General features: G+C 53.9%; 14 protein-coding genes across 14 annotated transcripts; 8 read left to right on the forward strand and 6 right to left on the reverse strand.

Moving 5' to 3' along the window:
- Positions 1-510: 510 nt before the first annotated feature.
- On the reverse strand, positions 511-2,059 carry N7459_007540 (uncharacterized protein; the record flags this gene model as incomplete). Its single annotated transcript, XM_056946708.1, has 4 exons — positions 511-678; positions 751-1,189; positions 1,258-1,499; positions 1,559-2,059. The coding sequence occupies 4 exons, from the start codon at positions 2,057-2,059 to the stop codon at positions 511-513; spliced, it is 1,350 nt and encodes a 449-aa protein (XP_056798707.1).
- Positions 2,060-3,403: 1,344 nt separating this feature from the next.
- adB (adenylosuccinate synthase ADE12) lies at positions 3,404-4,940 on the forward strand (the record flags this gene model as incomplete). The annotated part of the gene is made up of 4 exons (XM_056946709.1): positions 3,404-3,443; positions 3,510-3,578; positions 3,692-4,143; positions 4,230-4,940. 4 exons carry the CDS (start codon positions 3,404-3,406, stop codon positions 4,938-4,940), a joined length of 1,272 nt encoding a protein of 423 aa, XP_056798708.1.
- A 680-nt stretch (positions 4,941-5,620) lies between these two features.
- helA (putative DEAD box RNA helicase HelA) lies at positions 5,621-7,648 on the reverse strand (the record flags this gene model as incomplete). The annotated part of the gene is made up of 2 exons (XM_056946710.1): positions 5,621-7,211; positions 7,275-7,648. The coding sequence occupies 2 exons, from the start codon at positions 7,646-7,648 to the stop codon at positions 5,621-5,623; spliced, it is 1,965 nt and encodes a 654-aa protein (XP_056798709.1).
- A 719-nt stretch (positions 7,649-8,367) lies between these two features.
- N7459_007543 (NAD(P)/FAD-dependent oxidoreductase) lies at positions 8,368-9,537 on the forward strand (the record flags this gene model as incomplete). Its single annotated transcript, XM_056946711.1, has 1 exon — positions 8,368-9,537. One exon carries the CDS (start codon positions 8,368-8,370, stop codon positions 9,535-9,537), a length of 1,170 nt encoding a protein of 389 aa, XP_056798710.1.
- A 904-nt stretch (positions 9,538-10,441) lies between these two features.
- On the forward strand, positions 10,442-11,473 carry N7459_007544 (MDR family NADP-dependent oxidoreductase; the record flags this gene model as incomplete). The annotated part of the gene is made up of 1 exon (XM_056946712.1): positions 10,442-11,473. The coding sequence occupies one exon, from the start codon at positions 10,442-10,444 to the stop codon at positions 11,471-11,473; it is 1,032 nt and encodes a 343-aa protein (XP_056798711.1).
- A 394-nt stretch (positions 11,474-11,867) lies between these two features.
- On the forward strand, positions 11,868-12,772 carry N7459_007545 (CybS family protein; the record flags this gene model as incomplete). Its single annotated transcript, XM_056946713.1, has 4 exons — positions 11,868-12,009; positions 12,109-12,126; positions 12,329-12,551; positions 12,607-12,772. The coding sequence occupies 4 exons, from the start codon at positions 11,868-11,870 to the stop codon at positions 12,770-12,772; spliced, it is 549 nt and encodes a 182-aa protein (XP_056798712.1).
- A 379-nt stretch (positions 12,773-13,151) lies between these two features.
- Positions 13,152-13,991, reverse strand: N7459_007546 (nucleotide diphosphatase; the record flags this gene model as incomplete). The annotated part of the gene is made up of 1 exon (XM_056946714.1): positions 13,152-13,991. The coding sequence occupies one exon, from the start codon at positions 13,989-13,991 to the stop codon at positions 13,152-13,154; it is 840 nt and encodes a 279-aa protein (XP_056798713.1).
- Positions 13,992-15,473: 1,482 nt separating this feature from the next.
- N7459_007547 (transcriptional regulator family: Helix-loop-helix) lies at positions 15,474-15,809 on the reverse strand (the record flags this gene model as incomplete). Its single annotated transcript, XM_056946715.1, has 1 exon — positions 15,474-15,809. One exon carries the CDS (start codon positions 15,807-15,809, stop codon positions 15,474-15,476), a length of 336 nt encoding a protein of 111 aa, XP_056798714.1.
- Positions 15,810-16,301: 492 nt separating this feature from the next.
- N7459_007548 (uncharacterized protein) lies at positions 16,302-17,141 on the forward strand (the record flags this gene model as incomplete). The annotated part of the gene is made up of 2 exons (XM_056946716.1): positions 16,302-16,419; positions 16,474-17,141. 2 exons carry the CDS (start codon positions 16,302-16,304, stop codon positions 17,139-17,141), a joined length of 786 nt encoding a protein of 261 aa, XP_056798715.1.
- Positions 17,142-18,112: 971 nt separating this feature from the next.
- On the forward strand, positions 18,113-21,021 carry N7459_007549 (uncharacterized protein; the record flags this gene model as incomplete). The annotated part of the gene is made up of 4 exons (XM_056946717.1): positions 18,113-18,295; positions 18,360-18,888; positions 19,354-20,711; positions 20,782-21,021. The coding sequence occupies 4 exons, from the start codon at positions 18,113-18,115 to the stop codon at positions 21,019-21,021; spliced, it is 2,310 nt and encodes a 769-aa protein (XP_056798716.1).
- Positions 21,022-21,510: 489 nt separating this feature from the next.
- N7459_007550 (uncharacterized protein) lies at positions 21,511-22,364 on the reverse strand (the record flags this gene model as incomplete). Its single annotated transcript, XM_056946718.1, has 2 exons — positions 21,511-22,015; positions 22,087-22,364. The coding sequence occupies 2 exons, from the start codon at positions 22,362-22,364 to the stop codon at positions 21,511-21,513; spliced, it is 783 nt and encodes a 260-aa protein (XP_056798717.1).
- Positions 22,365-23,000: 636 nt separating this feature from the next.
- Positions 23,001-24,886, forward strand: N7459_007551 (Zn(II)2Cys6 transcription factor; the record flags this gene model as incomplete). The annotated part of the gene is made up of 3 exons (XM_056946719.1): positions 23,001-23,723; positions 23,799-23,942; positions 23,993-24,886. 3 exons carry the CDS (start codon positions 23,001-23,003, stop codon positions 24,884-24,886), a joined length of 1,761 nt encoding a protein of 586 aa, XP_056798718.1.
- Positions 24,887-25,861: 975 nt separating this feature from the next.
- On the forward strand, positions 25,862-26,860 carry N7459_007552 (uncharacterized protein; the record flags this gene model as incomplete). Its single annotated transcript, XM_056946720.1, has 1 exon — positions 25,862-26,860. The coding sequence occupies one exon, from the start codon at positions 25,862-25,864 to the stop codon at positions 26,858-26,860; it is 999 nt and encodes a 332-aa protein (XP_056798719.1).
- Positions 26,861-27,433: 573 nt separating this feature from the next.
- On the reverse strand, positions 27,434-27,733 carry N7459_007553 (uncharacterized protein; the record flags this gene model as incomplete). The annotated part of the gene is made up of 1 exon (XM_056946721.1): positions 27,434-27,733. One exon carries the CDS (start codon positions 27,731-27,733, stop codon positions 27,434-27,436), a length of 300 nt encoding a protein of 99 aa, XP_056798720.1.
- Positions 27,734-27,866: the final 133 nt, after the last annotated feature.

Here is a 27,866-nt window from a genome sequence, read left to right on the forward strand (position 1 = left end):
CGAAGCATAGAAGACGAAGCCTGCGGCTTCTTATGAGCTTCGTCTGTTTCTGAGATTTCTCTCTTCCTCACCCACGTGGTCAACCAGACTCTATCGATCTTGGATTTACCTTCCACATGACTTGTTCAATCTTCTGCGTGTGGTTATATCATACCCCGGCGACATTTAGCAAGCATTCTCCTGTTCATTGTGCCAGGTTAGGCTCTAAGATACATACATTTGTATTTGAAAGGTTTCCAGCTTCAATTAGCATCCGGCTCAACGCGGTGTAGTAAACTCCCGCCACTTCCGTTCCAGGTAGGCCTTTGTAAGGCCCAGGCTGTCTATTCATGGTGTCATTGGTCAACGGGGTTCATCTGTCACTCACTAGTCAGCAAAATAGAATAATTATAGGATGACCAGCCTAAGAGGTAATCTGTTCTAAGGAATTATCGAAATCACGAATTTAATGCACAGCCTCGGTAGTTCTTACAGGCCAACCAAGTTTTTTGCTCCAAAGATAGCTCCAGGTCACACTGTCTTCTTGAGCCTGCGATCCACCTTCATTCGTAAGATACCTGCCAGAACCGTTGCAGCAGTGGCCATCGAACCGGCGTAGAAAATAGCCGGGCGATAGGCACCAATGCCACCCTCCTCACCACCAGAAGCGTTGAGGATGTAACCTGCAATAGGCGAGCCCTATAGAATTAATGGCATAAGACAGGAACCTGTGTGAATATTGGTGGATGAGGTATCCAGAGTGCAGCTTACCAAAAGATATCCTCCTAGCCAGCCACTGACAATCATGCCCATGGCAACCGACACCCGTGCTGAGCCAAAGACATTGCCCACGACAGTTGGCATGGTGGAAAAGAACCCTCCATTTGCAGAGCCATTGATTATCACAAAGGCAATCAGTGGACCAATGGAACTAGACACGGGCCAGAGCACAAAGATGCTTAATGCACTGAGCAGCAACGACAGGAAAAGCGTGTTCAGCGACCCGAGCCTGTCGCACGCAAATCCACACGAGAGACGGCCGATGGCCGATGAGAAATTGAAGGCGGCCACCAAGCCTGCCCCGGCGCTAGATGGTAGACCTAGCGAGTTGGTGTAGAGGGGAAGGAAGAAGGCTGGCACGAACAGGGGAAATGTGCCAATGGCGCCTGTTGCAAAGAGGATGGCGAAGCGGATGTCTTTGAAAAGACGCCTGTAGTTCGTGTCTTAGCCTAAATCGAAAGCACTCATATGGATTTGAGAAGGCTCTGCGAATCATACCATTCTAGCATCTTGGTCGGCCGGATGGGTGCCCGCTCTTTAACCAGGTAGGCAGCTGGAATCCCGGTGGCTATGATCAGGAAACCGAGGATGCGGAATGTCCACTCAATCCCAACACTCGCAAGCAGTGCATCGAGAATAAAGCTGATAACAGTACCGCCGAGTCCGCCACCGGCGTAGACAATACCGTTTGCGATGCCGCGCTTAGCTTTGAAGTACTGGGCTGGCGTGGTCGAGACCACCTGGTCCAAAATCAGCAATTGGACTTTCAAATCCTGCATGCACAAGAGAAGACACTCGCCATGAAGCACAAGCTGGTTCCAAGCCCACCAACGAAGCCCCAAGTGATAAAAAGCAGAGCCACGCTTCCCGTCGCAAACCCACTCAGAATGCTCCCCAGTCCGAGCAAGAAGATACCAAGGAAGGCAGTAACCCGGGCTCCAATTTGTCGAACGACTGTTGCGTTTGGGACAGCAAGGAGCGAAATGCAAGCCGGGCAGAGAGACCCGACAAACGCCAGTGTCGAAGATGAATAGCCCTTGCCATCCACCAGCGCAGCTTGCATCACTCCCCATGTGTAGGACACACCGACAAACCACCATGTAATGAGCGCACAGGCAAAGATGAGTACCCAGCCATATCCGCCGTCGGGGACTTGGGAGTCTGCTAGGAGAGATTCTTGCATCACTTCATCTTCCGGGGCTGCAGTGGAGACATTTCGTTGTCTCTCGCCTTCGGCATTTTGACCTAGACTCGGAAGTTCAATGGCTGTACTTGGGAGAGTTTGCGTCATTGTCGCCATGTTGTCGTGATTTTGCTGGGAAGGTTGGTGTCTCTGAGATTGTTGGATTGCAATATGTGGAGGTCGGTTGGGTGGATACTATGTCATGTAAAGGGCGTGCGCTTGGACCTTGACATGCGGCCAGATTGAATAACCCCAGCCTCTTCTACGGATATGTCGTTGTGATCATGGCTTTCTCAAATAATCAATGAGTTTAGAAACCTTTTTTGTTTTAAGTTTTAAGCTTGTTACGAACTGAGAGTCAGTTCTATTACACGTGACCGCGCTTATTACCGGATGCTCCCTTGAGTACTAATGTCTACTACACTGTGTCTGGTCACACTCCACTTTTTTCAGAATTGCAAGATCATTGTATTAACCATAAGGTTATCTACCGCATATATAACCGATTCAATAAACATATACACGTGAGATTAACATCTCGGACCAGCCGACCTAAAACCTTTAACCTATTAACTTACTGATATATCTTTCGCTTAGCTCGCCGGAACCCTTACGAGAGCTGCCAAATTCTTAGTGTGACCACAAGGAGAGTATGTTCGCTTTGGAACTTTGGAAATATTGGGACTTGTGGACTAGACTTCTTGAAGCTCTAACCTTGGTCATTATTTTCAGACCAACACCCGATGTTAAAGGATCACCGCAAGTGGTTGATTTTACTTGATAGTGTATATACAAGTTTCCCTACAGAATATGTCAATCTTCACTTGGAATGTTTCCTGTTATAAGCCTATATGCAATAATATAGCATTGCCCATCTCCTAGATACGGTCGAACGCTGTTACACGCTGTATATCATGTGGACATCTCTATAGTCTAGTTCCTTTTGGAAAAGTCCAGAGCAATCACTAGCAATCACGTCACTGCGAAACAATATCCAACCCTCATTGAGTGAGACTCGCTGCATGGTATCAATCTTATAAGCCAGATTCAAAGGATTTTGCCGGCAAACCCTTGCCCTAAATACCTTAGGCATCAGCAAGGCAGCAACTCCGCGAAAGCGTGTACCGCCAGTACAAAAGTTACCGCCGAAAAATTACTGTCGCCATGGTGAGTCACAGCGTCACGGCATAAAAGGCAGAGTCAAGTCACCCTGTAGTATAAATGTTGACCTGGAAATCCCCACCGAGTTACATGTAAGTTGATTAAAATCAAGTTTGGGCCGATCGCGCTACCCCCAGACTCACCGAAACTGACCCGAGCGAGAATCTTTGCCCCGCCATCCGAAGCCGGATGTACTTCTCTTCCTCTCCAATCCCCCGCCACTAGCACCACCCCGATCGCCAATTGACATTCAATCCGGGCCCTGCGACCAGATCCAATTCTAGACCCTGCAAATTGACCATGGTGACCATTGTTTTAGGCAGTCAATGGGGAGATGAAGGTGGGCTGGTCCCCGCGTTGCCAGTACTGGAATTGAAGCGGCGGTGATGCTGATGCACGAGAACAGGGAAGGGGAAGATCACAGATATGCTGTCGCAGCAGGCGACGCTGTGCTGTCGTGCAGCAGGAGGTCACAGTACGTTTCACTCCATTTTTTCTCCTAATGGCCATGTGAACCCGGCTCCTTTGATGGACTTTCTTGTTTGCGCAAGTTCTCTGACCAACCGCCCTCGTTCCATTGGATAACAGACGCCGGCCACACTATCGTGCACGAGAACGTAACCTACGACTTCCACATCCTACCCTCTGGCCTTGTTTCGCCCTCTTGTATCAACCTCATCGGCGCCGGCACCGTCTTCCACGTCCCCAGCTTCTTCAAGGAACTGGCCCAACTTGAGACTAAGGGCCTGTCCACTGCCGGCAAGCGCATTTTCGTCTCCGACCGCGCGCACGTCTGCTTCGATTTGCATTCCGTCGTCGATGGTCTGGAGGAGGCCGGGCTTGGTGGCCGTAAGGTCGGTACCACCGGCAAGGGTATTGGCCCTTGCTACAGTGACAAAGCTGCCCGCCGTGGTGTTCGTGTGGGTGAGATCTTGGATGAAGCGACTTTTGAACGAAAACTGCGCACACTGGACACTGCATACCGGGCGCGCTTCGGGGACATCGCTTATGATGTCGAGGAGGAAATTACCCGATTCAAGGTATGTTGAGTCCAAATGCCAGCGAGGCCCGGGACTTTGCACCTGCAATTGGAAGGATTCACGAGGCTAACGCCCTGTCCACACAGGAATACCGCGCTAAGCTGAAGCCCTTCATCGTCGACCAACTCGAGTTCCTGCAGGAACACAAAAACTCGCCCAACACCCTCGTGGAGGGTGCCAACGCCCTGATGCTAGACCTGGACCACGGCACATATCCCTTCGTGACCTCGTCATCTACCGGCCTCGGCGGTGCCGTGCAGGCCCTTGCCCTCAACCCGCAGAGCATCAAATCCGTCATTGGTGTGCTGAAGGCATACACCACCCGCGTGGGATCCGGTCCCTTCCCCAGCGAGCAGTTCAACGCCGACGGCGAAAAGCTGCAGAGCGTCGGCCGCGAGTTCGGCGTCACCACTGGCCGCCGCCGTCGCTGTGGCTGGCTCGATCTCGTGCTCGCCCGCTACTCCCACGCCATCAACCACTACACCGCGCTCAACCTGACCAAGCTCGATGTGCTGGATGACTTTGATGAGATCAAGGTCGGCGTTGCTTACGTTCTGCCGGACGGCAAGCGCACGACCTGCTCGTTCCCCGCCGATCCTAACGTCGTAGAGAAGATCCAGGTCGAGTACGTTACTCTGCCTGGCTGGAAGTGCAACACCATGGGCGTCACTCGCTACGAGGATCTGCCAGCTAATGCTCGCGCTTACATCGAGTTCATTGAGCGTGAGATTGGCGGTGTCCCTGTGAAGTGGATCGGTACTGGCCCTGCGCGGGAACACATGATTGCGCGCGAGTAAAACGGTGGCGCTGTACGGTTGGTTCTCTTGTAAGTATCTGCCCGCGGTAGACTCTTTTTTTCCTTCGGATCGGTACTTTGGGTCTCTTTCGAGCCAATACATTGGGATTTGAAGTATATACGGTTGCGATCCGTTTCACTTCTTGTCCTGAACGTGTTACTTATTCCCCCCCTAAAATTGGACATGTTAGAAACACAAACTAGCGTTTCTTTTTTCTTTTTCTTGTCTTTGTTCCCGAAATTCCCTACTATAGTATTAACTGTGGCTATGCAGGTAGCTAATCTAGGAGATTTCTCACACTTCTATCCAATGGTGAAATGGACCATCTTTGGCCGTCAAATTGTCAAAGCTCGAGGATGGTCAATACAAGTACAGGTTGCATTATAATCTACCATATGAAGAACAGAAACACCAACAACAAGCATGAGAAGCGATTGAAGACATGAGGAGAGAAGTCAAAGATATGTGAAAAGAGCAAAGCATATGGTACATGGATGCCAATTAAAAAGACAAAGGACGCCGCCCAATGCGAGGATGGTACTCTTGTCAGTCTTGTTGTATCATCAGAGACGGCGCAAAAGCAGAATCATCTGACGTATTCATGTTACAGGGAGGCATCACTCACTTCCACAGATCCAGGAGCAAATGGCGTGTTGATCACCTATCAGCTCTACTGTAGATCAGTAGCGAGAGTGGGAACGAGAGCGGGAGCCGTAGACATTGCCCTCGCGGGAATTAGAGTAGCGATCCCTGGGCTTACCCTCAAAACGGTCGCCAGATTTGTGAGTTCCGCGAATGAAACGGCGGTCCTGGTTATCTTCGGCGGAATTGGGACGAGCTGGACCATGTCCAATACTGACGTCCCTGATGTGGCTGAGGCCAAGGTTCCGGGCGACGACGGGGCTGATGCTTGGGGGCTCAGTAAGCCCGTATCCGTGGAGAGCCAGCCTGTTCAGCGCCTGAATCGCAGCTCGCTTATTGGAAAAGGTACCAACTGCAACGCCAACCAGAGACCGGTAGGCCATTGCCCGGACATCGGTTGGAATATCACGCATCGCTTGCTTCACCTGGTCAATGGTTTTGATCGCCGAGGATGAAAGAGATCCAAGGTTCGAAGCTAGATCCACAGAGGCAGTGGCGAGAGTGGCATCCTCGACCAAAGGCAGATCACCCAGCTTGGTCAGGAAGTCATCAGACTCGTCCGGGTGGTACAAAATCCAGCCTTCACCGGTCTTGTTGGCGCGTGCAGTACGACCGAGACGGTGGATGTAGGTCTCCCGGTCTCGAGGAGGGCCTACTTGAATGACATGTGTGACATCAGGGAAATCCATACCACGAGCGGTCACATCGGAGGAAAAGAGGATAGCCTCAGGGGCATTTCGAAAAGCGTTAGCACTGAAGGTACGCTGAGCCTGAGTGAGGCGCGAGTGAATCTCTAGAAGCCGCGTGCGACCCAGGACAGGTCGGCTTCCCCGTTCGGTGGGTTCCCGCGGGAGAGCCGCGAAAACCTCCGCAGCCAGGTTCACCTCAACTGTGGAGTTGAAGTAAACGATTGCCTTGAAGGGTCGGAGCTCCCGATCCTGTGCTAGCTGTGCCTGGTAGTTCTTGGCGATCTCAAGGACGGCGGGCAAGGCGTTCTCGTATCCCTGTAGAGCCACGCGTTTCTGTGGCACCTTGAGATGCGTGGGTGTTTCATTGTCGCGCACAGTTTTGACAAACGTGTACGTCGGCTTGAGCGTGCGCTCCACCATCGACATCACCGCCTTGGGGACGGTAGCCGAAAGCATGAGCGTCTGACGGTCCACATCATACGGAGCCGGAAGCATGTACAAGATTTCGTTGATTTCCGCGGAGAAGCCCTGGTCCAGCAGGCGGTCCGCTTCATCCAAAATCAGGGTGTTCAGCTTGGGGGCCGAAACACCGCTGCTATGGTCCGAGAAGATGTCCTTGATGCGGCCGGGGGTACCAATCAACAGATGACAGCCCTCTCGCTGGATCTTCATCAAGCCAGCCCTTTTCTGCGTGCCACCCACGGCAGTCTGCACGATGAGTCCAGTACCGTGCGCAACCTTTCGGGCTTCTTCTGCGATCTGCTCTGCAAGCTCTCGGGTGGGTGAGATGATTAAACCGCGAATATCCGTCGAGTCGGCAGTTGCGCGGGTACGGCTACGGGAGTCTCGCCTCTGAAGTGTAGGGTCACTCAGAATATTCTGCATGGAGGGAAGGAGGAAAGCGAGGGTTTTGCCGGTTCCGGTCTTTGCTTGGGCCAGACTGGGAAGTTGTTAGTTTGCACCGAAGTGCTGTGTTCAAATAGTGCCGATTAAATCCACTTACACATCTTCGCCCTTGAGCATTTCATTCACCGTTCTCGTCTGCACCTCGGTCATAGTGGTCAAGCCCATCCGACTCGGGTGGGTGATATTTCGGATGATCATAGGGTCGATCAATCCTCTGGTGTTCAAATCCTCGAATTTGGTGATAGGCCCATCATCGAGGTTCGTTTGCGGAGACGACTCCTTAGGGGCTGTCGCGGAAGATCCAGCTTGCAAGGCAGGGAACGATGCATGAAGCGACCGACTCAGGGCGGGAGTCTGCGTGGATGGGGGCTGCCATTTGAGCGATTGAGAGGCCCAGCGCGCGGACTGAGTACGGGGTACAGATGCCCGCAGGGCCTGTCTGACAGCGAATTGACGAAAAGCACCCAGCATTGTGAAGACGGATGCTGCAAGAAAAGGATGGGAGATGCACTCGCTGTAGCCACTGCGCGCCGGAAAATTCAAAAAATCAAACACGCCATCACGTGAGTTTATCGATAAGACATCTTGGCTTTGCCTGAGGCATGAATGTGACATCTCCGAATAGCCTTCGAAGCTTCATTTTCTTCATCCCGCACGATCGCTGTTAATCCATGGCAATGAGGATCTTTATCATCCTGATTGCGGCTTAGTTTAATCAATGACTTCGGCCTGTTGGACATTGACTACGTCCCAAATGACCTCAACGCCATCGGATGTGTCAGCGGAATCGGGGCTTCAACTTTGGAACCTTGCGCAGGTGGAAAGAAGGCTCCCATATACCAGGCCTCTCACAGTTAATTCTTCAGCTGCCTCGATCGCCGACGCGAGAGCCACGTTGATAGAGGTTCGCCATTTGTAAGGATTATTAAACCAAGCCGACTTCCAAGGTTGCTTATATGGGGGCTGACAAATTCCACTGGTTGGCGACTCAGGTTTGGCGAGGATCAGGCTGTTGGCTTGTCTAGCTCCAAGCCACTTAAGCTCCTTCAAGACAGCTCAGTGGGGCCGGAGGCGGGAATGTATTAGGACAAGATAAGCAGCACTCAGGGGGCTCTTTGTATTTAGGACCCGCTCGTCTCTCCACTTCGAGACCTGCACCTCCGGCTTCGACTCGTCTCCCACCGTCCATCATGGCTCCTACCAGTGTCGTGATCATTGGCGCTTCGATCACGGGCATTACCGCAGCCCACGCATTCCTCAATGACAATCCTGGCGTCAAGGTGGTGCTGATCAACCCGTCCACACTGTTCTACTGGAACATCGGCGCCCCGCGCCTTGTCGCCAAGCCCAAGGTCTGGAAACCTGAGCAGTATCTCCTTCCCATCAAGGATGCATTTGCACAGTACTCTGCCGAGTCATTTGAGTTCATTGCGGGATCTGCGACTGCCATTGACGTTGCCGCCAAGACGGTATCCGTGAGCGTGAATAACAGCAACGACACCAAGTCCGTCTCGTACGACCACCTTCTGATCGCATCTGGAGCCACCACGCCCTCAACCACGGGCGCTCTGACCGGAATCTCCATTCCCTTCAAAACCCCCGGCCGCGACGATGCCCAACAGATCATTGAGACCGCCCAGCAGGCGATCAGTGGAGCCAACGCGATCGTTATCGGTGGTGGTGGGCCTGTCGGCGTGGAATTCGCAGGCGAGATTGCCGAGGCGGCCGCGCAGAGTGGCCGGCAAGTGTCCATCACCCTGGTTTCTATGACGGATCGTGTCCTCCACGTCCTCAAGCCGTCTGCCAGCTACGCCGCGGAGAAGCAACTCAAGCAGAAGAAGGTCAAGATCATCAGCTCTGCAAGAGTAGACAAGGTTGAGGCTTCGGGTGACGCGCCCAAGTCTTGGACCGTCTCCTTGAACACTGGCGAGAAGCTCGAGGCGGATCTGTACATCCCCACAACTGGCATCCTACCAAACAACAGCTTCATTCCCGCCGAGTTTCTAGACCGAGATGGCTGGGTGAAGGTCAACAAGGAGCTTCGAGTGCAGTCATCGGCAAACTCATCTCTGCCGATCTATGCTGCTGGAGATATCACCACCAACACCATGCGACTGTCGTTCAAAGCCGTCGAACAGGCCAGGATTGCGGTCGCCAACATCAAGGCCGACATTGCCGGACACGGAGAACGCAAGTCGTACGACCAGGGCGAAAGTATGATGATGTTGGTGCCGGTGGGCGAGACTGGAGGCACCGGGCAGATCTTTGGCTTTGTGCCCTTCAGCTGCATGATCCGGTTCATCAAGGGCAAGGACTTTTTTATCTCGAAGGCGCCAAGTTTCCTGGCGGGCAAGGCTTAGGCGTAAGCATTTGTGATTTCGATCTCTCTCCTGCTTTATGAACTGCCACGATTGGTCATTATAACATTTTGATACCACAAGTCTACCAGCTAGAAGACTAATTGAATTCTGTGTCCTCGTCCCGTCTTCCGATTTCCCGATCCCCCCATCTCCATGACTCGCATGACGCCCTAGCTCATGCCCCAGCACTCACTAGTCTGTTCTTCTTAGAATTTATGCAGTGGTGGTATGCAAGACCTTACGGACCAACGCATACGCGGCTAGAACGCCAATCACGACACCCACCACTTTTCACCTCCGATCCAATCGAGATCCGTTGCCACTCGGGCGTCCCCGCCGCCTCCCACAACGGGTAACAGTCTCCGTGCTGAGAAATCCAGTTGGAACACAGCATAAACCAGGGTCATTCAATCCAGTGGTCCTCCTGCCCAGAAAGGCTGTCGCCCGTCGGCCCGGCTTGTCTTCAATCCCTCCGAGCTCCACCACAGCCGACCAAGTGGATTTGCCTCGTCTGGGTTTCTTTTTTTTCGGCTCTCTTAGTCGCTGGCAGTCGAGTTGCCTCGGTCCCATTAATAACTATTGTCACCCCGAGAGCTCAACAGTGCCGGAGGGTGGGTCCGTAAGCACTTTGACGGGCTCAACGCTTGGACTATGATAACCTTCTCGAGAAGCTTCTCCGGGACCCATCGGCAACCTTGGAATCCACTGGTTGCTTTCTAATGATGAAATTCGATCTCACCACTCAGCCTCGGTCCCCCTGTTGCCCCGCTTAATAGCAGTGCAGAGGTTTTTTGCTATAAAAGCAGGCGTTACATATCTTTGCTGCTCATCTTTCCTTTAAGGACCGTTACACCTGACCTTCACCTCACCATTATCTTTTACTTTCCTACAACCCGTCCACGACATGTCAAACAAGGCCCTTGTTTTCAAACAGATCCCTCAGGGATACCCCGTCCCGGGTCAGGATCTGACCGTCGAATCCGCCGCCTATGACGCCAATGTGTCCGCACCCGAGGATGGCGTGGTTTTCCAGTCTCTCTACGCCAGCTTCGACCCTTACATGCGTGGCCGTATGCGTCCGGCCGAGATCAAATCTTACTCTCCAGCCTTTGCGCTGAACAAGCCGATCGACACCGCTGTCATCCTCAAGGTTGTGCGCTCCAACAACGCCGACTACAAGGAGGGTGAGTTGTACATTGGCCACGTCCCCTTCCAGGAGTATGTTGCGCTGGACAGCAAGTCGCTGGTGCGTACTCGCAAGCTGGAGAACCCGCTCGGTATCGAGGATATCCGTGTCTTTCTAGGCCCCCTAGGGATGCCCGGTCTGACCGCGTACGCGTCTCTCTACGAGATTGGTAAGCCCAAGAAGGGCGAGACCATCTTCGTCTCCGCGGCGAGCGGTGCCGTCGGCCAGCTGGTCGGCCAGCTCGCCAAGCACGAGGGTCTGCGTGTGATTGGTTCTGTTGGCTCGGATGCGAAGCTCGATTACATTCTTAAGGAGCTGGGCTTCGACGGCGGATTCAACTACAAGAACGAGAAGCCTGCTGATGCCCTAGCCCGCCTAGCCCCCGAGGGAGTGGACATCTACTACGAGAATGTCGGTGGCGAGCATCTCGAGGCTGCACTGACTGCCATGAACAACTTCGGCCGTGTCGTCTGCTGCGGGATGATCGCGCAGTACAACTCGGCTCCCTATCCGGTCAAGAACCTTGCATATATCGTGGGTAAGCGTCTCACTCTGCGCGGGTTCATCGTTGGTGATCCCGGCATGGGCAACGTCTACACCAAGGAACACCAGGAGCGTGTGCAGAAGTGGATCAAGGAGGGCTCGTTCAAGGTGCTCATCGACGAGACTGTCGGCGTGGACAAGGCTGCCGAGGGTCTGGTTGGGATCTTCCACGGGAAGAACATGGGCAAGGCCGTGCTGAAGTTTTAAGCATGGGAAACTGAAGTAGGATATGGAAATGATGATATGCCCGCCACGATTCTGTGATTTAGTCCTTCCGGAATAAATTGGTTATCACGGATTGGTGATGTAACACAACCATCTCACACCCGAGCCAAAATAGAACGATACATATTCAAAGCGAAATGGCAACGTAGAGCAAGAAAATATTGATCGAGATACGTCAACTCTAGAGGTCGATAGACCGATCCCCGGCAAATTGTTTCTCTCGCGCGCATCGGCCAATTTCGGCTGGGCGGGATCCCTTCAGCCAATCATCTGACGGGAAAGTTGGATGACATACCGAATCGGACTCCCGAGGTTCCAACCTCATCCTTGTGCGAGTTGAGTCCTCCTCTGTCCCTCCTTCCTCCCCTTCGTCACAATGGCTTCACTTGCGCGCCCATCGCTGCTCCGGCAGAGCCTTGCGACCACCCGGTCGCCCCTCTTGCGACAGAATGTTGGCGTTTCGCAGGTCGTCGCCTTCCACGCCTCCGCTCAGAAGCAAATCCTGCCCCCGTTGCCTCGTAAGTCAAGGCGCCTGCCGGCTGCTTTTTGGCCGGGCCTCTATCGCGGGGAGTACCTGCTGTGCTAAACACGCTTGCTAATATTTTCTCGGTGGGCAGAGTCGATTGAGGGTACCAGTACGTCTTGACACCACCGCATCCTACGCTTCTCTCCGTTCCGGCTCGGCCATACAACATGTCCCTCTATATGGATGTTATGGAATTGAGCACGGTCTCTGGAGGAATAAGTCCAGGTGACTGGCAACAGCATCGGTAACTGACAGACCACGATAGTGAACGATCCCGTTCCGGTCCCGAAGCCTCACCCTTCCGAGGGTAGCTACCACTGGACTTTTGAGAGGTTCGTTGCTCTCATCCATGCCGGAGCCTACCGCTGCACTTGCCGCGAAAAAGATGGAGATCACTAACATTCACCCTTCTAGACTGGTCTGCGTCGGCCTGGTCCCACTCAGTGTCGCACCTTTCGCCGCCGGCTCCCTCAACCCCGTCATGGACGCCGTCCTCTGCTCACTCCTCGTCGCCCACTCCCACATCGGATTCCAGTAAGCCGACATGAAATGGTCATCGACGTCGACTGCCTGCTAACATCGCCATCAGGGCCGCCATCATCGACTACTTCCGCCCCCAGCGCGTGCCCAAGACTTACTCCCTCTGCAACTGGCTTCTGCGCGCCTTCACCCTAACCACTGCGGTCGGTCTGTACGAGTTTGAGACGAACGACGTGGGTATCACCGAGGCCCTACGCCGCATCTGGAACGCATAGAGTGGGGTTGTCATTTGAAAAGAATTGGTTTGGGTTCTTCTTGTTCTGGTCCAGGCGTTCCGCCTATGTATATGCCGCTGAAACTATTTCCATTTGTCTCTGCCCGACCCGGTCGGTGTTGAATCCCAAGTTTCCTTTTGCAAACACTGGCGTAGAACAGGAAAGTCCCCGTATGTACTCGTGATCGACATTGCGAAGTCTCAGCAAAAGTGTACGTTGGTAAGTGTATATGTATCGAGCCATTTTGATCTATCCGAAAGGAACCCGCGCAGAAAACCCGCTCTGCGACCATGAGAAGGCACTTGAATGCCGGTAAACAATACCCATTGACACGTTTTGTTTTCGCGGCCGACGCCCCCGTTTGATACCGCGACTGACCTCACTCCAAATCCTCATCCTCCTCCTCGGCGGCCAGCAGCGGATCATCCGGCAATCGATCTTCATCATCGGCCTTGGCCATGACCATCTCGATAATCCTCAGCGTCGCCTTGAGCGGCAACCCAATCACATTATCGTAGCTGCCCTCAATCTTCTCCACCAGAATCGACCCGAGGCCCTGCAACCCGTAGCCGCCGGCCTTGTCGGCGCCCTCGCGCGTGCGCACATACGCGATGATCAGGTCGTCGGTGACGCTGCCGTCGAACCGCACCGAGGTCTCCTCGACCAGCGTCTCCATCGCATACCCGGGCTGGCGCGCACTGGCCAGCGGGGCCATGGCCACCAGCGCGGTGAACACCTTGTGGTCGCGGGCGTCGCGCAGCGCGCGCAGCATGGCGACGTGGTGCGCCTCGGAGCGCGGCTTCTCCAGGATGGCGCCCTTGTGGATGTCGACGACGATCGTGTCCGCGGCCAGGATCAGCGCCGGCTCGCCCTTGGCCTCGTTGTTGAGTTCCTGCTCGTACACCGCCTGCGCCTTCTTCGTCGCTGTGCCGAGCACGTACTCGAAGGGCGCGAGCGTCTTGGGCAGGTCTTCGGCGGCGTTGGACGGGATGATCTCGATGTTCGGCAGGCCCAGGAAGGAGATGATCTGGCGGCGGCGCGGGGATTGCGAGGCTAGGATTACGCGGCGGCTGTGCAGGCTGTTGAGGACGGGCAGGGCGAGCGGCGGGGGGCGGGGGAGCGGTGCCCCGCGGTGCAGCTTGGTTTGCGGGTCGTAGGCTGGTGGGGGGTCGCTGGGCTCGTCGTCGGCGACGAGGAGGTTGGTTTTGGAGTCGGACATGTTGGGCGACGAAGGGAGGGAGTTGGTGGTTGCGGGTGGTGCTGCGGTTCTGCGGTGGGTTCAAATGCTCCGTCGATGGCCGGCTTGGACTGGCAGGTCCCCACTGGCTTCATCGCTGATTGGCTGTCGGTGCTTGGTTGGGTTTACAATATATATGATTCTTTGAAATATAGTGAGGCAAGTGCAATTGGTCGTGGAACTATAGAAGGAGATGTATGGAAGATGGTTGCCCAATTGAACTGTCGTGCGTGTTGGGGGTGGTATATATACCTGATGGCGTTGGGCCCATGGGTGGCCTCAATCGACCACTGGATCATTGAAATGAACGCATCAAATTGGCACTCAGGGAAACCCAGATGTCCTAGGCAAATTCAAATACTGGTCACATTTAAACCATGCTTCTAAGCATTGTCGACTAAATTGTTCGGAGAAGTGCATGCCAAAGTATATCGAGGCAGACAACGGTGGAAGCGCATCTCTGTTGTCTGCCTAGGCGTAGCACTCCGGGAGCTATCTAGATACGATGCAGAAGATGATAGTTTCGACCAAAGCTGCCTAGTAGATGAATTTGTGGTCCCAGCTTACCTTCCTATGTTGTCTAAGTGCATGAGTTGGCCGAGGCAGAGCCATCCAGAAGGCTCATTGAAATTTAAGCCAAGACCCCAATGTAGGGCCCTAATATTGAGGCACAATATATAGAACTGTCGAACTGATCAACTACCTTGACACCACTCCATCTCCCCAATTACTCGTGCAAACCGGCGGAAGGAATCCAGACCGTAGTAAACACTCCGCTGAGCCGATCTCCCCGCACGGCGCGGCCAATCAGGGCGAGTCACGGCACACCAACGGGTCTGGAGAGATGGTCCTCGGTGGGGAAAAAGCCACCGAAAGACCCCTGAATTTGAGTGAAGTGAAATTGATAGTGCTTGGGTGCCTGTTTGGGGCAGAATGGTTGTGGGATTGAAAGTAACCGACCAGCAGACAACGCCCCTGGCGGCTCCCAGAGCCACATCGGTAGTCAGATCGCCGGGTGCCCAAGAACAACCCTAGCGGGCGACCAACAGGGACTTCCACATGTACAAACTAGAGATGTGCAGAAGAAAAATGTACTAAACTATATGGAGTAAAATGAGAGGCAAATGACAAGAAATGCAGTGGTGGCCGTGAAAATGGCGTTGCCGTAACGCGGTCGACCAGACAGCTGCGAAAAATGCGGCAGAACGAGAAAGTCGTCCAGGCAAAATCCAACTGCCGGTCAGTTTTGCGGCTCCAGATGTACCTGAAAGATGGTTGCAAAGAGATTCGTATCGGATGCATGATGCGTTTTCGTGGCGTGAGAGGAACCGCCCCCGAACCTCGGCAAACCCATGATGCCATCGTGGGTGGCGGGGGCGGGCAGGATGCGAGAAAAGTGGTGATAATGGGAAGTAATTAAAGAAGAGAAACCGAGGAGCAGAGGCAAACGCAGAGGCTGGGTCATTATGATGGTCGCAATGAATCGTCCACCCGGCCGCCCTTATTCTCAATCTCCGCAATGAGGCCTTGTCGCTCCTGCAGTTTGAGATGGATGAAATCAACTGTCTTTTGCAGGACAATGCTCTCGCTGCGACCTTGGCCTTCCAGTCCCGGCACCAATTCCGTCAAGCGGTCAAACCCCTCTCGAATAGCCGCGCGCCGTTTTTGCTCTGACGCAATGTGGTTGTTTTTCTTCTCCTGATCCGTCAGGCGAGGTTTGTCTTTGTCTTGCCCAGAGACTGACTTGGATGTAGCTGTTGGAGTGGATGAGGACCGGTCATCGCCATCGTCGGGGTTCATGTTTGCCACGGGAACTGGCGATTGAGACGCCGGGTTGGGAAGTGAGTGAATGTACAGCGGGTGAAGGTCACCAGCTATGTATCGATTATTAGCTTGCACCAAGATAGACTGTGATGGAGCTAGGATTGGGTCACTCACAATGGATGATGAGCAACGCGCAACGTGTGCAGTGAACGACAAGACCTGGAGAGGCTTGAAGAGGAAAGAAACCGATAGGGCCGATAAGAGGCAATGCGGAGAAAAGCCGGGCGGAACCCGTCTTGCTCTTGGCACTCTTCAACGTCATAGAGAGCTCCACCCTGCACACACCCTGCTTTCTATTTTTCTTCTCTTTCTTCTTCTCGTTAGTCCTCGAGTGGGCAATTACACTTCTACTTCTGGCCCTGTCTGTTTTGCCGATCCCTAGAACGATTTCGCAACTTATTGGAAATTCCGCCTCCGATCTGTAGCGATCCCGTGAAGCCTCACGGTCTTGTGTACAACGGTGCCACCATGACCCACGAACCACTGCACGGATCTTGCTCCTGTGGACGCAATCAATATCAGATTGATCTCCCAGACGACGTGAACAACCATGCTGAGGTCTATTTTGACAGCAGCCGAGACAATCGTATGTTTACATCCCGCCCCGGCCAGCCCGATCCTAGCTAATCCCGAAAACCAGGCCAACTCCATGGCACGCCCCTCACAGCATGGCTCCGGGTCCCTCTAGACTGGTATCAATCGCACACACAGTCTTTTTTCCCAGATGAAACCCATTCCTCGATCCGCCGCATCTTCTCACCTCGCCATGCGCCACATACCCGGCGAATCTTTTGCGGCTTTTGTGGGACACCATTGACATACTGGACCGAGGACCCGCGGGAGGAGGCTAATTTTATGTCTATTGCAATTGGTAGTCTGCTAAGCGAAGATCAACGTGCTCTGGAGGATCTTCATCTACTGCCTGAAGATTTCGACGACGAGGCATCGCATGCCGACATTTCTACCTCCGCTCTTACACCCTCGCTGGCAAAAGCCTCTTCCGTGATTGTCCCTTCATTTGAAGAGACGCCAGATATTTCACGGAGCTTCCGGCGGGGCACAGCTGATGGAATCCCTTGGTTTGAGGAGATGGTGGAGGGTAGCCGCCTCGGCCGGCTGATGCGAGCTAAGCGGGGGATGGGTGTCAGTGATGATAACTCAACCTCGATAGAATGGGAAATTAGTGAGTGGCACGAAGATGGAACTAGTGGAATTGCGCAGGAGGATTCGGACTCGAACAGCCATCATACTGGGAAAAGAAAACGGGGACATCAGGCTGAAGCGGCGTCTCGCCAGAAGAGAGCGTAGTGGTTACCACATATTTGAGCGTTAGGCAAGGCGCAGATTTACAGAGACAATATCATTGACGGTTTGCTGGGGCGCATGGACTTCTTTCTTGTCTTATTTTCTGTCTTGAAGACGTGGAGCGGCATTCTGAAGCCTAGCGTGCAATCTCTAGCCCTAAGTCTTGTGACCCGATCATATACAATAATATACTTCCACGTTATTATTTTCCACACGGAGAGATTATTATCGACGACTTCTTCGATTCTAATTAGGGTGAAATTTTTGCGGAAAAAACTTATCAAAAAGACACAATTCTTTGACTATATCGGTTGTTATTCAAATCCTAGATCTGATGTCTAGAGTTCATTGCCATCCAGTCTCTGAACATTGCACGCCGGGAGCTTCTATCTAAAGTAATTATGATCCTGGATACCATTGTGCTTTCCCTGAAACCTAATAAAGGCTGGACCTGGGGATGCAGCAGTGCATATAGTGCATGTATGTACAGGTCTTCTAGGGCCTCAAAAGCAACAATATGCACGTATGTTGATACTGAATGAGATGGAAGTTCATTGAACATCTGATGAACATCAGGCAAACAAACCTTGAAGTTCATACCCATTGTCTGATTAGGAAGCCTTTCAGCTCTCCTATAGACAACTGGAGAATTGAATCTTATAACCGGGAGAATGTAAAATAGGCGAATATGCCAATATCCATAGCTCAAAATCAGTTATTATAACCTAGGTGCTGGTGTACATTTGGAGGAACAAAGGAATTTGCTAGAGAAAGAGCAGGCATGATGATGGTAAACTTACCTGCGTTAACTACTGGGCGCTACGACAACCACGAGAAAAAAACACAACGCTGACACGAACAACCCCAGCAATCTACACTCTTCGCTCAAACATTCCAAGCAAGTACTACTGCAAAGGATACTGGAGATCATGAATCAAAAAATGAGAAAGCCCGACAATTGGACAACCGCCCATATGCTGAAAGCCCAGGTAAGCGTTCACTACAGCATTTCCGGGCAAGCCTTCTATACAGTGTCTCATGGAATTCCCCGTGGCAATGGATCTCCTGTACCCAAGCTGCATGCTAATGGACTCTTACAGGGCATGCTCAAGCGTTTCATGAGCAAGGTCCGCTCTGTGAAATGGTGTCACTCCGGGGTAAGTGGAAATGCCTTGGAGCGGACAATTCTCGAAGATTAACGTACGGTTATTATGTCTACAGGGCACCAAGAAGAACCGGAGCAGTTACAGGGCTATCTATGGACTTGTGGAGGATGATATGCCGCCGCCGCCGCCGAGTGACACCGGTTCATGGGCGTTGACCACGGCATCGCAAGTTCATAGCAAGGATGATATTGCGTTTTGGAGACGTACCTGGGAGCCCGACACGTCTCGAAAGTGGTCGCCGCAGCTACCAAACGAGTCAAATGATCGCTTAGTCGGCGAGGAATCCGTCGACGACCTCATTCGCCGGTGCTCGTTTTTGCTGCACACCCTCCCATCTCCAGCATCCTCGACTCCCCGACTCCCCGACTCGGAAATCTTTCTTGACATCTTTTCATCCAAGGACTTTCCCAAAAGTTACGGTGTGACTAAAGAGATATTCTCTGCGAGCGCTGAGCTCCAACCTCGATTTTTCCCAACTTCCAGAGTCTCACTCGGCGGCGGCAACACCGATCTCCCTATGTCGAGTGTGTATCCATACCCTTCTTCCGAGAGCTCGATCACAACCTACTACAGCACTAGATCAGGTGAGTATGCTTTTCTATTATTTGTGAAAAGTGATACTGTACACTAGGAGGGGGGTCGAGGTGTGCGATGGGCCAACGTTGCCTCATAGGGCACCCTTGTCTTTTCATCCGGTATTCGTCGCTGACTCAATCTAGACAAGCTCACCAGCACCGGTCAGTCTTTGACTACGGAGTTTCAAACAGTGGACATATATTCGGAGCAGGCCGTAGATACGTGTAAGTTCGGTCAACCTTCTCAGTTGTGGAAGTGCCGTTTGAAGTGCTATGGCTGACAAGACAAAGCTGCGACGTCTCGAAGCCCTAGCCCTTTTACCCCGGTACGACGACTTCGTCGTAAACCTGCGATGTCTCCACTTAGGCCTAATGACTGGGCCATGATGGGAAGAGATGCCAGTGGCCCTCGCGATGGTATATCAACTCCCATATTCATACATCGATTGACACATAGCTAACTTGATTGAAAAGCCGAGACTCCTGACCGAGTCGTTTCTGGCGGCTCGCCTGCGAGTACTCGCAGCAATGACGAAGGCTCTCGAATTCCCCGACCCGTATCTTCTGCTCGTCACCCAGAAGCTCCCGTCCAGATGTCCCGCCGTACCTCTTGCGCTTCGAAAACCTCTAGCGCTTCTGATAACACTGATACCTCGCTTCCGCGATCTATTGCTGCAAAGGAACGACGTCAAGTCCAATCTGCAATCCCGGTTCTTGTGCGCAGCAGGGTCAGCTCGGGTCTAAATGCTTTGGATGATCGCGCCACTCCTCATGGTGGAGGTGCCACACGCTTTCCTATCTCCAGGGAGCCTCTTAGGTCTCAATCTCTCTCTCAGACTAGCACTGCGGTTGCAACCCAGGGTCTTGCAAGAATCCACCAGCAGTCGAGAATCATGCCTAGTGAAGAGCTCTTAACCCCTCAGCAGCGCTACGGACCAATACTTCGTATCTCTTCAGCTGCTGAGAGAGAGATCATGGGTCATGAAGGCCGTCTTTTCTCTGGTGGAAACATGAGAAGGAATGATCGTTCGGGCAATGTGTTCTATCCACGCCTGATCCGCGAACAAAGTCCTTCAGGCGATAAAGGGAAAGGAAAGCACTCCAGCAAGCAGATGACTATGCTGGGAGTGACAGGTACCGAGCTGGCTTCTGCTGGAGGCATTCACTCCTCTCCGTTGCCTAGCGAGGAGAGACACGAGTCAGCAGCTGGTCAAGCCCATGCAAACAATAGACAGTCCGCCAGCAACCCTCTTTCCTCTCCTCACAACACCTTCTCTGCAGGCCCCATCGGCAACCCTCCACAACGTGTCTCATCTCTCAACGCTTCGCACGATCGGATGAATCCCCCTCACGATTCAATTCTCTCTGAGCCCAGCATCACCATGCCAATGGGCCGAAGCGTCACCTTCACGGACCTCGTCCGTCGTCACCCCGAGATGGAGGGAACGGTCATCCAGACCGGCGTCGTCACTACCCCCGAGCCGCGCATCAAACGCGTGCTCACTGGCCTCCGCAACGCCTTCTCGCCTGGACGAGCTGAAAGACGTGCAAACGTCTTCAAGATCGCCAACCAAAGCACCTCTACTCCGCGTCGCGTCCTTTCCCCTGCGCCCTCGACCCCTGCGCTCTCTTTCCCCGGACCCTCCACCATGGAGGCTACCACTGGCGCCGGTAGCCCCTTCGAACGAGCCCAACGCACCCAGCTCCAGACATCCGCCAGCCGGGTGCACTTCGATCTTCCCAACGTCGACGAGGTCCGCCAATGCCTGAATGGCATTGGCCGTCTCCTCGTCGACGAGGAAGATCGAGAAGCGCGACGAATTTGGTACATCGTAAGCTACCCTTCACTCCCCCCTGCTTCTCGTTGCAGGAGACAAGTAGAGACTGATGCATATCTGATAGGAATTCGTCCGACTCCACCAGCTCCTCGCGGAGTACACCAGCCGCGAGGACCGCATCAACGAGGGCGCCACCACCGTGGCCAGCATGCGGGGCGAGGCGGCGCTCCGCCGGTACGCGATGCTCCTGCAGGCGCATCACGTCCGGAACGACAACCCGGGCTTCGAGTGTGCGGACCTCCCGGGCAAGTACCTCGTTCTGGATTGGGGCAACCAAGAGGGTCCCCAAATGAGGTCAGATTGATTGGGTCGTGAAGAAGGGTTCAGTGATGAAAAGCCAGCCTCTAATACTCCGCCTTCCCCCCATCTCTTACGTACGGCTGGCACCTGTTCCCTTCATACAAGTACCTAATCTTCTATGCATGTACGATAGTGATAATCAGGCACGAATGAGATTTCGTTGCTAATTTCGAGTAGCTCGACTTGAGTTTTATACCCCGTAAGCTTAGATGTGAGCTTGACATTGAAGATAGTTCCCTTGACTCCCCTATCAGATGGGATAAATCATATGTGAGATTCTTTGATATCATCGCGAGCAATTACGCATAAAACGGGTCTATTAAATCACATAGGAAAACCCAGTCTTCCACAGGAACACCAAACATTTAAATAACCAATGCGCCAGTAATCTAAGAAGGTCCATCAGGAAGTGTAGCACCAGCGGAAGAAGTTTCCATATACTTAGGAAGATTTAACAAACGATGCGATGGTACTTTATAGTGACCGGACCCGTTTAGGGCTTGCCGTATCTAGTCAACTCCTCGCCACCACCGGAACCCTCTTTACGGACAGGCAGCGTCAAACCAACACCCAGACAAATGACGATGACCGCCATCTCCTCCAGAACAGACATCACCAGTTGCACCGTGACGTTGCCGTTCATCAGACCAAAGGTCGAGTTGTGCAAGAACCAGACAAACAGCACGTAGAGCACGCGGACCAGGATGAAAGGCGAGGAGATCGCGACCGCCAGCAGGATGCGGTGCTCGCCCGGCTCGAGAGAGTTGCGACGCAGGGCGATGACGACCAGGAAGATCTCCAGCACGACAAAGGCCGCGAGGTAGAGGATGATGCCGACCTTGACCAGGGAGTCGGGGTGCAGTAGGGCCTCCTCAGACATGTTGTTGGTGATACCGACGATGGTGAGCACCATTGCGATGATAGTTAAGAAGCGGAAGGCGTGTGATGCATACCACGGCAGGACTCCGTGGCCGCGCACGCGCTTGATGGACTTGTTACTATTCATGTTGGGTTAGTGGCTGGGTATCCTGGATAGGGGGTGTGCGATGCAGGGGATCAAGGCACTCACGCTCGGGAGAGTAGTCCGCTGCATACGAGCATCAGTGGAGACAGGCCGATGGAGCTGCAGATTGCAGCGGCGATGAACAGGCTTGTTGAGTAGTTGCTGATTGTGGCGAGATCGCAGCATGCGCCCACGATGCGGCACAGGGCGAAGAGGACGACGAACAAGAACCCGGCATTGGTCAGGAGGCCATGGCGAAATACCAAAAAGGAGGCGAGGAAGAGCGATGGGAAGTAGACGATTAATTCGAAGATGGAGAGGCCGTGGCGGTAGGTGATGGTCATTGTGGATGTGATATTTAGGTGAGAAGAATTATCGAGTATAAACGTATTCACTCTGTGCACTGTCTTTTGCAATGGAGTTAAGTCGCTGTGAGTGTAAGATGCATTTTGCTGAGGCGTCGTCCTGTCTATATACTCTGTGGCTACACGCTGTATACTCTTTTCGATTTAGCTGCAACACAGTTCAGGATGGGCGGTTTCCTCAGGCAGCTCGCGCAGCAGCCTGATTTGGGACGTCGGAAAAGCTTTTCCATTTCTTCAACTCCTCCAACGTGGCTCAGCCAGAGAAACAGTCCACTTGGGCTCCAGAATTCGGGGGCTTTTCAACCAGCTCGAGATGCATACTTGAGCAGGTCAAGGAATTTCTTTGCTGACGCTGACGCTGACCGCACAGCATACCTATAACGGAATAGTGGGAGCAGCTGCGCCAACGAGAATCGCGGCTGCACACCACTGCGCCTCCATCGCGTGCGCCGATCGCAAGACCGCTTGGCCCCAACGGGCAAGTGGTGATCGGGTTCTCGGATTCGCCCGACGAGACCGATTGACTTCATTGACTTCTCGACCATCCTCTTCCCCTCCTACCGCCTGACAGAGGCGGTTGGCGAAAGTGCAAAGACTTGTGATTCTATATTCCCCATGGTCTACTGCGGCAAGCCGAGTAAAGGCTGCGGCCAGTGCCGGGCGCGCAAGGTGCGGTGCGACCAGGCGCGCCCAGCATGCTCACAATGCGTGAGAGTCAAGCGGGACTGCCCCGGCTATCGGGATCAACTGTCGTTGATGTTCCGCGATGAAAGCAAAGATGTGGTCCGCAAGGCAAAGGCAGAGTCGAGCTCGTCGCGCTTGTCGACCAGCCCCGCTAGACAAAAACGGCCACCAGTGCGATCGCCTCGCTCGCCTGCATCCCCAGATGGGAATGCTGCGAGTGCGCTTACCGTTTCGGAATCGGTGGAGCCGGAGGAATTGATCGATTTCAATGCCGATCCACAGCATCGATATCTTGTCCAACAGCTGTGGAATCTGCCGTGGGAGATCCAGCCGTCGCCAGAGCCCTCGCAGCAGGAGGTCATGTCCTTTTTCCTCCGGTCCAATACGCTGCCCGGCACCCACTGGATTGGCAATTTTGCGACCCAAATCCTCCTGCAGGATGGAAGCTCCGCCAGCAACCAGGCCATGCAATCCAGTATGGTGGCGGTCTCGTCGGCCATGCTTGCCCGCATGAGGAAGATGACTGCACTTCGCGACATGGCGCGAAGGGAATACCTCTCCGCCATCACATCGTTGAATATCGCTCTGGCCAACACCGAGGAGGCCAAGTCAAACAAAACGCTGGGGGCCGTCGTGCTTCTTGCCGTCTACGAAGTAAGATCTACCCTGCTGGCTTGGCCGGTTGAAGAGCCCCCTTCCCCCGCAATTTGACACGTTAACTCCCATCAGATTATCACGTCAAGAGCCCCGCGAGACATGGAGCTCTGGACGAATCATATATCTGGAGCAACGGCCCTGCTCGAGCTGCGGGGCCCTGATCAACTCGGAACCGAGGCTGGTCTCCGTCTATTCTTGCACCTACGCTATCAAATTGTGAGCCCCGTTAACCACGGACTCGCTTGCCTGGCTGACCATTGGAACAGATCGTGAGTTGCATCCAACGGGACACTCGCGTGCCCGACTCCATTCTCGAATGTACCAAGTTCGTCATGCTTCTGCGACCGGCCGAGGCTCACAGCAATCGCCTGATCATCATCATTGGCAAGCTTTCCAACCTTCGTGCGGATATCAAGGACGGCAAGTTTGCAAACGACGAGGAGATTGTCTCCGCTGCGTCGGTCATCGACGCCGAACTAATTACCTGGCTCGCCGCCATGCCGCCTCAATTCGCGTATGAGACTCGCACCGTCTCTCCGGATGATTACATGTTCGCACATCGCTGCCGTGGACTGGCCCCTTACGATGACCAGTATTACGTCTATTCCAGCTTTTGGGTGTGCAGTACTTGGAACCAGTACCGCTGTGCACGTATCCTTGTCAGCGAGATCATTCTGTCTCATATCCGACAAATCTCCGATGCATCGGCTATAAGACCACTGTCGGACGAATTCCGCCTGCATTGTAAGACCCTTCGGACCACTATCCGACGGCTGGCGGTTGATCTTTGCCGCGGCGTGCCTTACCATCTGGGTGTGCACCAGGAGGATGTGTCCCCCAACTTCCCACCCCCCGAGAGTTATCTTGGGGGGCTCATGCTTCTGTGGCCCATGTTTTTAGCGGGGTGCGTGGAGAATCGCCACCACGCTCTTCGTAACTGGGTCATGAAGTGCCTGAAGGTCATTGGCAACAGTATGGCGCTGGACCTGGGCCTGGCCCTTAGGGATGTCATGGCTACGGACCCGGGCATTCTCCAATTTGTGACCGACAGCGAGGAAGAGAATTGTCGGATCGCCGAGGTGCCTGCCTGGTCGATGTCGGTGAAAAGACATCCAGGATCGTCGGTCCATTCCGACTATCATGGTGAGACGCCCTCGTGATGAAAGTGCCGCCATTTGATCTTCGCAGTAGCGATGTTGATAATGTATCCATGGCGTTGGGTAACTGGGATTTGGATGGGACACAGGATCAGGATTGGAGTATTGCACTGGGGTGCTTGGGTAGCATTTATGATAACGACACATTGTGAGGAACAGCGACTTTGTACAAACTACGTATTCCTATTGGCACTCCAGGCTGGGATCTATGAAACCAGGAATGCCGCAATATATTTCTTTTGGCCAATCAGGCTATCCTTGTAATGTCCCTGTGTGAATAGAGTTCTTGATTTAAATTCCACCCATCATTGTCATCATTCAGCCTTGCGGGGCCCTGATTTGCCCATCGGGGCCATGGGGGCTGAGTCGACTCAGCCTTGCGACTAAGTGGTCGTTGTCACCAACTAATGCACTAGACGCTTCCAAGGTTGTTGGCAGAACCCCAAACCCTTTCAACTCATCCTGTCTACGTTGTCATCTGCCCGAGTGTGGCATTTCCTAGGGCTGATCTAGATGAATAGGCTGCGGTTAGAACACATGGCCATGCAAACCCCAATGCGAGGACCTGGTGAGGTGGGACTGGGCTCTACTCTGCCTTGCATTCCATCGGACTGTGTAGTTTGATGAACTCCGGCGGTTCGCTTCATTTCACACAGCGTTTAACCCCAAGCGCCCGTGATGCTTGAATCCAAGGCTTCCCCAACGCGCCATCCTTCTGGCACAGCCTATGCCTGACTCCGAGCCGCCAGAGTGAGCCTTACAATGCGTCACAATGATTGTGTTCTGCCCTGCTCTGTATAGCCCCCCTTAGATGTCTCGGAAACAGAAAACATAAAAGGAGGCGCCTCTTGATCCCGAATTCTTTGTCTAGCATACCTCAAACCATCCTGAGACCGGTGGCACTACCAAACTCTACCTTTCCAACCATCTATTGCATACACTTTGCATCATCCTCAGATCGCAGCTTAAAGTCTCGCCATGCCACTCTTTGAGAGAGCCACTCCTCCTCCCCTCTGGTCATCCTTCCCCTCGAGTCGACTCAGCAATCACCGTCGCCGGGAATCCGCCCAGGCCATCACATCCGACATCACGATGGGCAACACGCAATCCCGGACGCGCAAGCGCGACAGCCTTCTCTTTTCCCTGTGTCGCCCTAGCTCGAGGAAGTCGACGTGGGACCCTCCATCCTACGACTCGCTCGAATTCCACGCGCCGCAACGCACCAAGACAGCCAGCCCGGACCCGGAGTCGCAATTCGAGGATCTGCGCAGGTTCGACACCGTCTTCCTGGTGGACGACAGCTCCAGCATGAGCGGGCCTCGCTGGCGCGAAGCGGAGGAGGCGATCGCTGCGATCGCGCCGATCTGCACGCAGTACGACCACGACGGGATCGACATCTACTTCCTGAACCACCGCAGCGCCCCGACGACGCGCGACCGCAACCAGAAGGGGGCGTACACCAACGTGCGGACTGCGGAGCGCGTCAAGGAGATCTTTCATAGCGTGCGGCCGCGGGGATCGACCCCCGTCGGGCAGCGACTGCTGGACATCCTCGACCCGTACCGCCGATGTCTGGAGCGGGTGCAAGCGGCGCGGAGGATGGATGGGTCGCTCCCGGACGGCGTGCGCGAAGTCAAGCCGATCAATGTCATTTCGATCACGGATGGTCTGTTCACCGACGATGCGGAGAGTGTCATTATCCATATTGCGCGCAAGCTGGATAGTCCGCGGTGCGATGCCGCGCCCGGGCAGGTCGGGATCCAGTTTTTTCAGATCGGGGAGGACGACGAAGTACGAGAGTATCTGGAGAAACTGGACAATCACCTTGGTGAGGAGTGTGAACAGCACCACCTGCGCGACATCGTGGATACTGTGCCCTGGCGAGGGAAGCGTGGCGAGGCGTTGGATGCAGAAGGCATTCTGAAGTGTGTGCTGGGCGCTGTCAACAAGAGATTGGATCGAGTGCAGCTGGCCTAATACGTCGTTTCTTGTTCTTGTTCTCTTTTGATGATTACCTTCTTGCGTGTCTTTTCTACTGCGCTGGGCTTGTGAGATGGGATTTCCCCAACGGGGTGCTGTTCGGCGGTGCCGATTCCAGATTTAGGATTTAATGAACTGATGATTATGATTCCTTGGATTTTCTCTCCGTCTCTCTCGCCTTCCACGCGTGCATGAAACGTATCACCTGCAAGCGCCGCAATTTCAGCAAGCGCCGCGGTGGAGCACTCACGTCGACGCCGAATCACTGCGCCGCCCACTACTGGCATTAGGGGTCGTCGGGGGATTAACCCTTGCAGAGGACGTGCGATTGAGCCCAGAGGCGAATCATGTCGTTTCAGCCCCAGCGCCTGTTCCCACTCGATCTACAGGATGTATACTGTGCATCCCGAGTACATCCATCCTATTTGTGCCTTGCAGCAGTGGAGATGGAGCGATAGGACGAACCACGGTACGCTGCTGGCAATTCTCGTTCCCCTGGATCGACTCTGACCAGCACAACTATTGCGTCGACTACATCCCCCGACGTGCCTTGCTCGCTCCATCCTTCACCTATTGACGCTTTCGCTCCACCGGCTCACGATCGTCATCGCGAGTGATCGGCGTCGACTTCATCACGGCTGCCAATTCCCCGCGCCGATCTTGTCGCCGCTGGAAAACCTTTGCTATCTCGCTCTCCTCTCCTTCTCTGCCTCTGCGTCGCTTTCCAACACGAAACCGCACCTCCAACACATCGCCAACACGCGTTTCAAACCCAGCACGGAAGACAAAGTCCAGGTCCACCACCAGCCCGGTCGAAGCGCCGAGACCCTGGACGCAGGAACACCCGTGAGGCCGGCGCTTCGCCTGCATCCTCGCCCATTGGCCGTTCTTCATCGCCCTGCAGGGGGACTGGGAAATTACTCTTCTCCCCGCGGCTCCTGAAGCATTCGCGTCAACTCTTCCGCGTGTCTGGTCCCCCAGCAGGCCATGGCCGTGGTGTGAC

This window comes from Penicillium hispanicum, assembly GCF_028827665.1.
Source record: "Penicillium hispanicum strain IBT 35686 chromosome Unknown utg000006l_segment0_segment0, whole genome shotgun sequence".
Classification (NCBI taxonomy): domain Eukaryota; kingdom Fungi; phylum Ascomycota; class Eurotiomycetes; order Eurotiales; family Aspergillaceae; genus Penicillium; species Penicillium hispanicum.